Below are 13,784 nucleotides of genomic sequence, written 5' to 3' on the forward strand. Positions count from 1 at the left end.
ACAGTGTTAAAAATAACACAGTGAGGAATTCCCTAGCAGCTCAGTGGGTTAAAGATCTGGCCCTGTCACTGTTGTGGTTGTCACTGCTGTGCATGGGTTAGAGCCCTGGCCCTAGAACTTCTGCATGGCATGGGCGTGGCCAAATCAATAAATAACAAATTGAGGAGTTCCCCTTGTGGCTCAGTGGGTTAAGAACTTGACATAGTGTCCGCAAGGATGCAGGTTCAATCCCTGGCCTTGCTCAGTGGGTTAAGGATCTGGTATTGCTGTGGCTGTGGTGTAGGCTGGCAGCTGTGGCTCAGATTCAACCCCTAGTCCTGAGAACTTCCATATGCCACAGGCACAGCTGAAAAACAAAAACAAAAACAAATTGATACTAGCAAACATAATTTGTCCACATGCCAGGAACTAAATACTTTACGTATATTTACACATAGGTAAACATGTTTGCCTTCGTTGAAAAATGGTTATAATTCCATGGCATCCAAGCACTGCAATGTGGAGATGAGAGAAAGTTGAGGCTGGGTTCAGGGAAAGAGTGGTGATGGAGACAAGTGGACAAGTTAGATGTATTTAGTGTTTGCTCTTTGGCAGGACGTGAAGCACAGGAATAGGGTGGGTGATCCAAGACAGTGCGGCAGCCATTAGGAGCAGGTTTGGGAAAACACATTGGGTTCATCAGGCATCATGGGCTCCTTTCCTGAGATGGGGGTTGAGGCTAAATTAGGAGAGCAGGAGCAGGTTGGCTAGCTAGGAAGGTTCTGGTGACTCCCTCGTCTCTACTGCCAGGGCTGCCCAACGACTTCCTCCATATCCTTCTTCAAGACTCCACATCCTGGGAGGTTTGTCTCCCAGGATCCCGGGCTGATTTTCGTCCTCTTCGGCGGTTGGATATTTGTTGATGGTCCCCGAAATTTTTCGGCCGTTTCCGCATAGAGGAATTGTGTGGGATTCCCTGGGAGGGCGCGGGGCGGAAGCGGAAACAGCGACGCTGGCGCCGGCGGCCGGGCGGCCAGGAACGGAAGCGGAAGTGGCGGCGGCGCCGGCCTGGCCTGGCCTGGCTGAGGGGAGGCGGCGGGCGGGCGCGATGGCGGAGGCCGGGCCACAGGCGCCGCCGCCCCCAGGCACCCCAAGCCGGCACGAGAAGAGCTTGGGACTTCTCACTACCAAGTTCGTGTCGCTTCTGCAGGAAGCCAAGGACGGCGTGCTTGACCTCAAGCTGGTGCGGCCCGGGCCAAGGGGCGACAGGGGGGATAGTGGACCAGGCCTAGGCCGGTAGCGGGAACCCCCGAGGCGGGCCAGCTGAGCCATCAGAGCAGGCCGCCATACATGTGCTTCCTCACAGGAGGGAGGCCGGGAGCTGTTTCATTCATTCGGCCGAGGCCATTGGGTGTCAGCTGTATGCCAGACTTGGGGCTGCAGGTTCTGGTCCTCGTGGCCCTCCCCGGCAGGTGTAGGGAGAGGAGCATCAGAACATCAACTCAGGCTGCGCCAGGCCTCTTCCCGCCCCGCAGTCCTGAGCTGCTCTAGTGCCTGGGAGGAGGGTTAGAATCCAGATCACCCCCTTTCCAGACTACTCCAGACCATGTCTCACCTGAGAGTGGGGCTGAGCATTCCCCACTATCTTTTGCCTGCCAGGCAGCTGACACCCTAGCTGTGCGCCAGAAGCGACGGATTTATGACATTACTAACGTGCTGGAAGGTATCGGGCTGATCGAGAAAAAATCCAAGAATAGCATCCAGTGGAAGTGAGTGGGGGCACCTGGGAGGGCAGTGAGACCTCCTACCCAAAAGTGTCAAGGGTGTGGGGTGGAGGGTGAGGAGAGAGCAGGGGCCATGGGACCCAGAGTTCCTGGCAGCCCCTCTCAGCTCCACTCCCTGGGCTCAGGGGTGTGGGGCCTGGCTGCAATACACGGGAAATTGCGGACAAGTTGATTGAGCTCAAGGCAGAGATCGAGGAGCTGCAGCAGCGGGAGCAAGAACTAGACCAACACAAGGTGTGGGTGCAGCAGAGCATCCGGAACGTCACAGAGGACGTGCAGAACAGCTGATATCCTCCTGGCGGTCCCTGCTCTGGGGGGGTGGGCAGGGAGCCCTCTAGTCCAGTTGGGTTTGCTCTGTGGTCCCCTAGGCCCCATCCCTCTTGGGAGGATGGTCCTTCAACTTCTGGTCAGGCCTCAGCCTCGGGCTCCCTCCTCAGAGCTTCTCCCCTACCAGTCATGGCCTGTGATCCCTTCTCATGTAGACCCCAGGCCTCAGGACTTTCCTTAAGGGCATGTTTGTCAGACCTCTCCGCAAGAGCTGGGTCTTCTCCGTGGTCTCCTATCTGTTGCCATAGGCAGGGCATCAGCTGTTCTCCTTAACCCCCACACCTTGGCCTACGTGACTCATGAGGACATCTGCAGATGCTTTGCTGGTGAGCAGAGCCTGGGTGGGGGGAGATGGGGGTGGCTGGGCTGAGCCACAGCCCTGAGTAGTGCCCTTATTGCCCAAGGAGATTTTTGTCTCTTAAGTGGGTTTCTGGGCCTGCCCAAAGACGAATCAGACAGGGTAAGTCCTGGGTTTGAGGGCTGCTGGGACTCTGTGGAAGCTAACCACACTGAGAGGGTTCAAGAACCCTGGACTGGGTCCTGGGTCAGCTTCCATCTACACTGTCCCCTACATTTGGCTTCTCAGGTGTGACAAAGCACACAAGGGGAAATGTGCACATACACATGCATGCCTGTCTGCAGGGGACAAGGGTGCCCACTTCCAACCTAGAGTTAGTTTAGATGCATTGTAGCTACAGGAACTGTTCCTTCTCAGTCTTGCATCTTCCAGGCTGGTTCTGGGCAAGGGACATTGGCCTTGACTAGAATATCTCTGTGTAAGGAGCAACCCCATCATTCGAGTGAGATGCCCATGGCCAGCAATCCTTCGAGCATCCTTCAGATAGATGCCCATGTCTGAACCCAGATTTTCTGGTTATTGACCTTTGGACTCTTAGGAGGAGAAAAGCTTTAGTTCTTTGCCCTCTCATGGTAGGGGGTGAGTGAAGCCTACTGTGCAGCCCCTCCAAGCCCATGATCTCCTTCCCTGCTTCAAGGGACAGGTACCCCCTTCTCAGCTCAGATTGAGCCGGTGGATCTTGACCCATCCTCCTTGTCATTCCAGGAGACACCCTCCTGGCCATCCGGGCCCCATCAGGCACCAGCCTGGAGGTGCCCATCCCAGAGGTGGGTGCTCAGCACAGTCAGGCGGGGTGGATTGAGGGCGGGTGCTGGCTGCAGAGCCCGATAAGTCCCGGGTGGGGTCGGTAGGGGGAGGCCTGGGGTTTGAGGTTATCTAGGAGAACGGCAACCTGGGGTGGGAGAGGACACTGGCTCAGCAGGAGCCAAGCCTGCTTCCAGTTCCATCTCTCCTCCATCCCGCACCCCCACCTCCAGGGCCTCAATGGGCAGAAGAAATACCAGATTCACCTGAAGAGTGTAAGTGGTCCCATCGAGGTGCTGCTGGTGAACAAGGAGGCATGGAGCTCACCACCCGTGGCGGTGCCTGTGCCGCCACCTGAAGATCTGCTCCAGAGCCCACCTGCTGTCTCTACCCCTCCCCCTCTGCCCAAGCCTGCCCTGGCCCAGCCCCAGGATGCCTCACGGCCAAGCAGTCCCCAGGTGACCACCTCGACCCCTTCCTCCGGCAGCACTGAGGCCCAGGGGGTGGCCGGTCCAGCAGCTGAGATCACAGGTGAGGCACATGGGTAGTTGGTGACAGGGTGATTTCTGGGGCCCTGGAGGCAATACCTCTGTGTGACAGAATGTCCTTCTAGATTGGAGGAGACTCTGGGGCAGGTTGTCTCTCCCTGCCCTCACCCCACGCACTGGCCTCTCCTCACTAGTGCTGCGAATGAACCCTTTATAACAGGGAAGTTCTGACTATGCGAAAGGGCATTAGTGCTGGCAGTTTCCCCCCAGATCTGCCAACGTCTCACTTGACCTGGCATCCCCTCTTGAAGTGTGATCACAGTGGCCATGTCCATGAGTCTCCTTCCTGCAGGACTCACGCCTCTGTCTTCTTCAGTGAGATTTTTGATGTTACTTTCCTGGGAGTGGTTGGCAGTGCCTAATTCTCCTTGGGCCCAGGAACCAGGGCTATAGTCATCTTGGCTGTGGGTTCTAGAACAGCCAGCTTCGATATCCTGCTTCCTGTTCCCAAGTGACTGGGTTTGGGGTGTGTGGTTGCAGTGAGTGGTGGCCCTGGAACTGATAGCAAGGACAGTGGTGAGCTGGGCTCCCTCCCACTGGGCCCGACAGCGCTGGATACCCGGCCGCTGCAGTCCTCTGCCCTGTTGGACAGCAGCAGCAGCAGCAGCAGCAGCAATAGCAGTTCATCCGGACCCAACCCTTCTACCTCCTTTGAGCCCATCAAGGCAGACCCCACAGGCGGTGAGTACTTGTCCCCTTGGGAGCAGGGAGAACCCAGCCTCAGACAGTCCTAGGTCAGAAACAGAACTGGGCCTGGAACGCAGCTCTCCTAACTCCTCAGCCAAAGCTGGCTGGCCCCACAGCCAACCCCCTGCCATCCACCAGAACTCTGCCAGCCAGAGCGCCCCTCTGCCCGCTTCCTGGGCTGACCCAGAACGCCCTGGCCCTCCCCAAGCCCTGTCTACCACCTCCAGGACTCAGGACAGCGTGAGCACTCTCCTGGGGAAAGGGCTGCAATGTGGCCTCAGGCCCCACAGGTGGGCAGTGTCTTCTTCAGAATGGGAATGCCATCTGCCTGGTGTCTCCTTTCCATCTTGTGACTTGAGTGCTTTTTCCAGGACTCATTCCCCTTAGGCCCACAAGCACCACTAAGTCTCCCTCATTAAATGACACAGTGTCTGTCCCCTGTGTCCCCCTCTCTTATCTTCCCTGTATCCTCTCTGTCTGGACTTCCTGAAAAAGTTATCTCCACTCTGTCCCATATCCAGGTCCCCCAGTCAGCTGGAGGATGCAGCAGTCAGGACCCCCACCCCCCCTGCCACGCCAGTGCTGCTAGTCCTGATGGCCAGTGCTGGCGGGTTTTGGGGCTGATTTGCTCTGGTGCTCTCTTGCTCTGTCTTGATGTGCCTTTTCGCCTTTGCCATTTATGATGTCAGCTCTTGGTTCTTGGCTCCTAACTGGCTTCTTCTTGTAACTTCTCTCTGGCATTCCTTTAAATCTGGCTTCTCAGAGTCCATCCCTCTGGAAGGCCCCAGTTCTGAGTAGATGGATTCCCAGCATCTGTGTATAGGTTTCTTGCCTAAAAACTTTACTTCCTGTGTCCACGTGCCTTCCTGTGCACAGCCGACAGGCACCTCACTCCCATGTGTGCTCAGCCGAAACTCGCTTTTCTTTTCCTTTTTTTTTTAATACTGATTTTTATTTTTTCCATTATAGCTGATTGGGAGTGTTCTCTCAGTTTTCTACTGTGCAGCAAGGTGACCCAGTCACTCTTAGATGTATACATTCTTTTTTCTCACATTGTCATGCTCCATCATAAGTGACCAGACATAGTTCCCAGTGCCATACAGCAGGATCTCATTGCTTATCCGTTCCAAAGGCAATAGTTTGCATCTGTTAACCCCAAATTCCCAGTCCATTCCACTCCCTCCCCCTCCCCCTTGGCAACCACAAGTCTGTTCTCCAAGTCCGTGAATTTCTTTTCTGTGGAAAAATTTCATTTGTACTGCTCATTAGATTCCAGATATATGATATCGTATGGTATTTGTCTTTCTGACTTACTTCACTTAGTATGCATCTCTAGTTCCATCCATGTTGCTGCAAATGGTATTATTTTGTTCTTTTTGATGGCTGAGTAGTATTCCATTGTGTATAAGTACCATGTCTTCTTAATCCAATCATCTGTCGATGGACATTTGGGTTGTTTCCATGTCTTGGCTGATGTGAATAGAGCTGCAATGAACCGAAACTTGCTTTTCCACCTCTGTGCGTACTCGACCATTGGCTCTAGCCACCCAGGCCTGACACTTGGGTGTCACCTCAACTCTGTCTCCTCCTCTGTCCTTCTCTTTCCCCCCATCCCACATCAGCTAATGAGTTTTCTCCCAGACACCCCCATTGATGGCCTCCTGTATCCTCAGCATTCAGGATCACTGCAGCCACCGCTCTCCTAAGTCCCTCAGCATCATTTTTACTCCAACAAGGATCTGTCACAAACAGCTTGACTGCGGTGTTTCTTTGTTACAAAAGTACCTTTAACAGCTTCCTAAGGTCTGGTGGATAAAACCAGAGCCCTTAAACTGGCATGTGAAATCCAGCTCCAGCGCTTCTTTCCCGTTTCCCATGTGCATCCTCCTGGTCAGACCTTTGGAGCCATGTTGTCACCCTGTAGCACTGTCCCCTTTTGAAGAGCACCTTCTCCTTTGCCAGATGTGGCCTGGGGTGTGGTCTCTGAGCCCGGCACCAAAGAGGTGCTTATTAGCCAGGTCAGGGTGGACAGGTTATCTTCCCTCAGACAGAGTGTCCTCCGTCAGCCGGGGTGTGCACACTGAGCCCAGAAAGGGAGAGGATGTACTGCCTTTCAGCAGAACTGCGGAGTTGGAAGGGGCAGTGCCAGCTGCCTCCCCTGGGCCTTTGGCACCCTGGGCTCGGCACTGAGGAATTACAGTCTGGGGGGACCAGCTTGGCCTGGTGCAAGACCTATGTCTGAGCTGTGTGGACCCCCAGGTGGGTGGTGTGGAATCTGGGGAAGCGGGGGCTAGAGTGGGACCTGGCTGGCCCTCTGTGCTTTGAGAGTGGCTTTCTTGTCTTTCAGTCCTGGAACTCCCCAAAGAGCTGTCAGAAATCTTTGATCCCACGCGAGGTAGGGCTGTGTTCCTCCCTGGGGCTGGGGTGAGGGGTACAGCTCATTGGGTCTTAGGGCTCTTTTCTTGCCCTTCTGAGGACCTTATGCTTGTGTTTGGTACCTGGGCAAAGGGTAACGTTCCTGATGGCTGGGTGGTCCCCTTCATGGGCTTTGGCGGGTGGAGAGGTGGGAGCCAGGATGTAACTGCGCTCTCCCTCCACCCCCAGAGTGCATGAACTCAGAGCTCTTGGAGGAGCTGATGTCCTCAGAAGGTAGGTGCCCAGGAAGGTGGGGGTGAGTGTGGGCAGGGTTTGGGTGGCTCCTGAGTGGGATCTTGGCTCTGGGGCCTCAGCCTGTCCCTCTCCGCAGTGTTTGCACCCCTCCTCCGCCTTTCTCCACCCCCTGGAGACCACGATTACATCTACAACCTGGACGAGAGTGAAGGTGTCTGTGACCTCTTTGATGTGCCTGTTCTCAACCTCTGACTGACAAGGGCATGCCCTTTGTGGCTGGGACACAGACTGTCTGACCTGGGGGCTGCCTGGGGACCTCCCCGACCCCATCCCTACACAGCTTGAGAGCCGCAGACTCCTGGCTTCCCCAGACTTCCCTCACTGCACAGTTCTGGCCACAAGTCCTACTCCTGCACCAACACCTGTACGGTGCTGGCAGAGCAGGGGTAAGGGGCTTAGCCCACTCCACGTGGAGCCAAAGTGTTTGCCTCTCCTGTTTTGGAGCCTTCCCCTACCTAGTACCCTCCCTGGGCCCTCCCAGAGTTGAGGCTCAGCTGCCACCCAGTGGCACAGAACCGAGGACCCTCCATCACCCTCATAGGGCAGCTTGTCCAGCCCCACTGTCCGGTACCTGTCAGCCCCTGTCCCCTCCAGGAGGAAGCATGGGGTACTTGCCAGCACCACCCAGCCTCCTTCGCTTCTGCCCACACGCAGTCATACAGCTCTCCTGGTCCTCTCGTGTGCCCCCTTCTGCTGGGCCCCTGGCCCTGAGGACCTGTAGGTGGTGGTAGGGCTGCCAACAGGAAGGAGCAGAGAGCTCTAGCTGGGAATCTGGGCGAGTGAGTCCCTGAGGATTGGCCGAATCTCCGTCTGCCCCCAGCCACCCTCTTGTTTATTCATTTACCCTGTTAGAGCCATTTGCAGAGATTTAGAAAGATTTGCAGTAACAAATGGATTCCTATATAAAGATTATTTTTATACTTTTTGCAGCAAAAGGAAATTGTAATATTTGTACAGTGTCCAAGTGAATAAAGACCGTGCCTAAGGCTATCTCTGATCTGGTTCTTTCGGAGCCCCGCCCTGGGACTCTGCTGGATCGGGACTGGGACTGGGCGGGTCACCCTTCTGGGAGAGGAGGCGTGGCTGTGCTGACAGCTCTCCCCACCCCCACCTGCCGCACCTTGGGGCGGGACGGGCCGCCTTGGCGGGGCGGGGCGGGGCCGGCGCCCTCCTACCCTCCTACCCCCGGACTCCAACCCGGAACTGGCCTCGGCTCTGGCTCCCTTGGGAAGGCCGCCGCGCCTTGTCAGGAGTAGGAGCCTGGGCTCTTAAGAGCGGGCCCCGGGAGCCAAGCCTCGGACTGAGGACCGCCTTCGTGCTCAGGGCACCCAGACCAGGTGTGCCCTCGGCCGGGAGGTTGCACATCTGGAAAGTACAGGGGGCCCCCACCTCGGCTAGACCATGGCACCCTCGCGGAATGTGGTGAAGATCGCCGTCCAGATGCGTGAGGCCATCCCGCAGCTCATCCAGCTGGACCAGGTCGCCGGGCCTGTCTGTCCTCCCCCCACCCCACCTAACTCCGGGGCGCCCCCTTCCCCTCAAACGGCCCACTCCACCCCTCCCCCAGGCTCCTCCCCAACTCCTCCCCACTCCCGCCCGGTTCTCCTTGCAGGCGAAACCCCTGGCCGCCGTGCTGAAGGAGGTGTGCGAGGCGTGAGTGTGGGCCTGCGGGGCGGAGGGCGGGGGTGGGGAGGGGGCGCCCTTCCCGCCTCGCTGAGCCTCTGCTGCCCGCAGGTGGAACCTGCCTCACTCTGAGCGCTATGCCCTGCAATTTGCTGATGGGCACGGGAGATACATCACTGAGAACGTGAGTCCCCTCTCCTCCTCTGCCCCACATTCCACTCTGCGACCCCTTCTAACCCACCTGGCCCTGACTCCTCAGAATTATCGTCCTCCTATCTGGAACCTCCTCTTTCTTTTACTGACTCCCAAATCCTCCCTCCTCAACAACACTAATTAACCAATTCTCAGAGCCCTTCCTGACGTCTATTTTCTGCCATCTTTTCCAGAACCGCATGGAGATCAAGAATGGCAGTATCCTATGCCTCAGCACAGCCCCAGTAATGCCCCTCCTGCCCCTGCCCCTCTGCTCTGCCCTTTTCTGCCCACCTACACCTCTGCCCTAGGTCTGGAGGCCCCAGCCCTGGCTCCAGCCCAGCAGTGCCCCACCTAGTGGACACCTGAGTTCCCCACATCCCCGGTTCCCACTCCTTCCCTCCTCACCTCTGCTCTTGCTCCCACCCCTGCCAGGACCTTGAGGCTGAGCGGCTTTTAGGTGGCCTGCAGAGTGAGAGTCCTGAAGGGCGCCGGGAAGCCCTGCGGCATCTCGTCGTGCTGGCCCCAGACATGACCTTTGCCCGGGAGGTCATCAGCCGTGATGGGCTTCAGAGAATAGGCACCATCATTGAGGATGGGGATGAGTGAGCCCAGGGCTGTGGTGGGTGGTGGACATGGTGGGGCTGGTGGTCCTGGTCTGGCCCTGCTCAGCCCCAGATGTCCCCTCAGCCTAGGGGAGTTGCTAGCCCTTGCACTGAGGGCCTTCTTGGAACTCATGGAGCATGGCGTGGTGTCCTGGGAGACGCTCAGCATCCCCTTTGTTAGGAAGGTGGGTGGGTTTTTCTAGAGGCAGCAGGTGGGAGTGGGGCAGTGGCATGGTGTCAGGGTCTGGCCATCCATGGTGATGAGGTGGTGACAACTTCTGCTCCTCTTACAGGTGGTGTGCTATGTGAACATGAACCTGATGGATGCATCTGTGCAGCCCCTGGCCCTGGGGTTGCTAGAGAGTGTCACCTTGAGCAGCCCTGCCCTGGGCCAGCTGGTCAAGAGTGAGGTGCCACTGGATAGGCTGCTGGTGCACCTACAGGTGTAAGTGTCTAGAAGTGGGGTACAGATGAGGGGAGCAGGGCTGGACCCTGGATGGCCAGCTGAGGCCTCTTTTTTGGTGGGGGTGGGTACCTGAAGCATATGGACGTTCCCAGGCCAGGGATTGAATCCAAACTGCAGCTACACCCCATGCCCCAGCTGCCGCAGTGCTGGATCCTTTAACCCACTGCACCAGCCTGGGGGTGGAAACTGTGCCTCCGCAGCAACCCAAGCTGCTGCCGTTGGATTCTTAACCCACCGAGCCAGAGGGGGAACTCCTAGCCGAGCCCTCTTCTTGTTCCAGGATGAACCAGCAGCTGCAAACCAAGGCCATGGCACTGCTGACAGCTTTGCTGCAGGGAGCCAGCCCTGCTGAACGTAAGGTGGGTGTTCATCCAGCGGCTGCTAGTGGCTCTGTGCTCCACAGCTGGCCTCCAGGATGGGTGCTCATGGTGGAGCTTAATCACCTGAAACCCCTTCCCACCCACCTTAGCACATGCTCGACTACCTGTGGCAGAGAAACCTTCGCCAGTTCATCTACAAGGTAGGAAGGACCAGGCCAGGCAGACCCTTGCCCACTCCTCTCTCCGTGGACCCACACTCACACCTGTGGACTGGCTCTCCTCCAGAACATCATCCACAGCGCAACGCCACTGGGCGACGAGATGGCTCACCACCTGTACGTACTGCAGGCCCTTACACTGGGGCTGCTGGAGCCGCGCATGCGGACGCCACTGGACCCCTACAGCCAGGTGGGTGCCTTTGGGGTGCACAGGGCTGGGGATGGCTGGAGCTTGGCCCTGAATGTTCAGTCTTAACACCCCTCCCACAATGACCCCAGGAGCAGCGGGAGCAGCTGCAGGCCTTGCGCCAGGCTGCCTTTGAGCCGGAGGGGGAGTCCCTGGGCTCGGGCTGAGTGCTGATCGTCGCCGTTCCCTCTGTGCCCGCGAGTTCCGCAAACTGGGCTTCTCAGTGAGTGACCCCTACACAGCTCCCTGCCCCAGCCTCAAGCGGGGCTGGTGTTGTTCCAGAGGGCCAGGGGCCCTCCTGAGCTGCCTGTCCCCCTTCCCAGAACAGCAACCCCGCGCAGGACCTGGAGCGGGTGCCCCCTGGCCTGCTGGCCCTGGACAACATGCTCTACTTCTCCAGACACGCACCCAGTGCCTACAGCCGGGTCAGTGATGGGCTGCGGGGCAAAATAGCAGGACGCCCCCCGGGCCAGGTCTCCATGGGCTTCGTCGTGACTCCCCCCATCCTGTGCTCCCACCACCCAGTTTGTGCTGGAGAACAGCAGCCGTGAGGACAAGCACGAGTGTCCCTTTGCTCGGAGCAGCATCCAGTTGACGGTGCTGCTGTGTGAGCTGCTCCGCGTTGGGGAGCCCTGTGAGTAGCACCGGGCACAGCGTGTCCAGGAACGGGGGACGGAAGGGCAGAGAGGGCCAGGGGCGGCACACACTTTCTCCCTGAGCCCCTCCTGCCCCCCCGCTCCAGGCTCCGAAACAGCCCAGGACTTTTCACCTATGTTCTTCGGCCAAGACCAGAGCTTCCATGAGCTCTTCTGTGTGAGCATCCAGCTGCTGAATAAGACCTGGAAGGAGATGCGGGCCACTCAGGAGGACTTTGACAAGGTGTGTGGGGCAGGAGCAGGGAGACCTGGGCCAGGCCAGGGGCCTGTTGGGTGCTGGGGCTCAGACCTCAGGCCCTGAGCTAGCTTGGGGTGACCCCAGGTCATGCAGGTGGTGCGGGAACAGCTGGCCCGCACCCTGGCCCTGAAGCCCAGCTCCCTGGAGCTCTTCCGAACCAAGGTGAATGCCCTCACCTACGGGGAGGTGCTGCGGCTGCGGCAGACGGAGCGGCTGCACCAGGAAGGCACGCTGGCCCCTCCCATTCTGTGAGTCGGTGGGGATGGGTCCCAGTCCCAGCGCCCTCCTTGCGTTCCGTGCTGCCCCACAGACCTCACCGGGGTCGGTCCTGGTCAGCGAGTCCCCTCCCCCACCCAGGGAGCTGCGGGAGAAGCTGAAGCCAGAGCTCATGGGCCTGATCCGCCAACAGCGTTTGCTCCGCCTCTGCGAGGGGACCCTCTTCCGCAAGATCAGCAGCCGGAGGCGCCAGGGTCATTGCGTGGGCAGCGGGGGTAGAGGGCGGCTGGATTGGGGTCAGGGAGCGTCCCTCTCACCACATCTCTGTGCCCACAGACAAGCTGTGGTTCTGCTGCCTGTCCCCCAACCACAAGGTGCTGCAGTACGGGGATGTGGAGGAGGGTGCCGGCCCACCCGCTGCCGAGAGCCTGCCCGAGCAGCGTAAGGAGGGCAGGGTGGGCGGCAGACACCAGCCCGCCCCACGCCCCGGGCCGCCTCGGGTCCCCGGGGTCAGTCTAGCCTTCTTCCCACAGTCCCTGTGGCCGACATCAGGGCACTACTGACAGGCAAAGACTGCCCCCACGTCCGGGAGAAGGGCTCGGGGAAGCAGAACAAGGTTTGTGCCGTGGAGACCAGGGGCCCCTCCTGCCCGCGCTGCCCCCCCGCTCAGGGCTCCTGGCTCCCTTGCTTCCCCAGGACGTCTGTGAGTTAGCTTTCTCGGTCAGCTATGACCATGGGGAGGAAGAGGCCTACCTCAATTTCGTCGCCCCATCCAAACGGGAGGTGAGTGTCTGGACAGGCTGGGCAGGCCGGGCAGACGGGCAGGGGGAGAGACGGGCAGGCCCTCACAGAGCCGGCCTGTCCCCAGTTCCACTTGTGGACAGACGGGCTGAGCGCCCTGCTGGGCAGTCCCATGGGCAGTGAGCAGACACGGCTGGACCTGGAGCAGCTGCTGACCATGGAGACCAAGTTGCGGTTGTTGGAGCTGGAGAACGTGCCCATCCCTGAGCAGCCACCCCCCATCCCCCCGCCCCCCACCAACTTCAACTTCTGCTATGACTGCAGCATCGCTGAACCTTGACAGTAAGGTTGGCCAAGAGTCACAAAAGGTGGAGGGAGAGAAGCACAGGCTTCCTGACCAGCAGAGGCTGCCGCAGAAATAAAGTCTGCTTGGCTCTTGGATATGTGTCGAGCCAGCTCTGAATGTTGTAGGCCAAGCCTGCCTTCACACATAGCTGGCAAATGAGATGTGGACATCAGGCCAGGGCCACAGCGCAGGGCCATAAACCTGGGCCCCTCCAGTTGGGGGGCCTAGTGTCTGAAGGAGCATGGGGAAAAGGTTGGCCCTGTTAGCTTTCTCCAAGAGGAGTCCTCAGCTTCCCTCCGTGCTAGGCCTGCCGAGCCCGGTGGCCTAAAGTCTGAAGGTGCCAGCTGAGGGAGTTCTGGGGCTGCCAGCCAGTTGAAAGGTGGCAGGGAAGGGGGTATTTCCCTGAGTGGATGTCTTCCTGGGCAGCATTAACAGCGGCCTGGTCTGGGAACTGTGTTTCCAGAAGGCTCCCAACAGTCTGAGCTCAGCCTTCAACCCTGCTTGGCCCCACCCTTGTGTCCTCTGTGAGTCATGGAGCTCCCCTGGGGAGAGGCTTGAAAGGAGAGATGTGACGTTTCTGCTGGAAGGCAAACTGAAGATTCCAAAAGATGTCCCCCAGGCCCGTGGGTGGATGTGGGCTGACTCTGGTAAGAGGGTATTCAGTGCAGGAAGCCCATGTTCTCATTAAAACCCAACTGCAGGAGCATGGGTGGGGACCATGGACAGACCAGAACCCCTGGGGGTGTTGGGCCCAGCTGGAGGTCAGGTTCAGAAGCTGTGGTCATGGACCCCAAGCCTTGGAGACAGAGAGGAGCAAACCCACCCACAGGACCCACAGGTGAGCTGGAAGCTGCCAGCTACCACCTTCTGACCTCCTCC

General features: G+C 58.5%; 2 protein-coding genes and 1 non-coding gene across 3 annotated transcripts; 2 read left to right on the top strand and 1 right to left on the bottom strand.

The window, feature by feature from the left end:
* E2F4 (E2F transcription factor 4) lies at positions 1,024-8,087 on the top strand. Its single transcript, XM_003126933.6, has 10 exons — positions 1,024-1,222; positions 1,639-1,748; positions 1,889-2,050; positions 2,373-2,416; positions 3,154-3,215; positions 3,426-3,723; positions 4,221-4,421; positions 6,775-6,822; positions 7,032-7,076; positions 7,174-8,087. The coding sequence occupies exons 1-10, from the start codon at positions 1,088-1,090 to the stop codon at positions 7,287-7,289; spliced, it is 1,221 nt and encodes a 406-aa protein (XP_003126981.3). The 5' UTR covers positions 1,024-1,087; the 3' UTR covers positions 7,290-8,087.
* ELMO3 (engulfment and cell motility 3) lies at positions 8,227-13,000 on the top strand. Its single transcript, XM_003126932.4, is given in 21 exon segments — positions 8,227-8,576; positions 8,710-8,750; positions 8,832-8,904; positions 9,107-9,157; positions 9,348-9,517; positions 9,603-9,702; positions 9,811-9,962; positions 10,264-10,342; positions 10,453-10,503; positions 10,589-10,711; positions 10,801-10,864; positions 10,867-10,931; positions 11,032-11,133; positions 11,234-11,342; positions 11,451-11,587; positions 11,687-11,850; positions 11,960-12,072; positions 12,155-12,259; positions 12,352-12,434; positions 12,515-12,601; positions 12,687-13,000. Coding segments are annotated over 21 exon segments (2,160 nt in total). The 5' UTR covers positions 8,227-8,498; the 3' UTR covers positions 12,900-13,000.
* On the bottom strand, positions 11,369-11,448 carry MIR328 (microRNA 328). Its single transcript, NR_038569.1, has one exon. It is a non-coding gene; the product is annotated as a microRNA 328 (primary transcript).

The sequence above is a fragment of the Sus scrofa genome, chromosome 6, assembly GCF_000003025.6.
Source record: "Sus scrofa isolate TJ Tabasco breed Duroc chromosome 6, Sscrofa11.1, whole genome shotgun sequence".
In the NCBI taxonomy this organism is placed as follows: Eukaryota; Metazoa; Chordata; class Mammalia; order Artiodactyla; family Suidae; genus Sus; species Sus scrofa.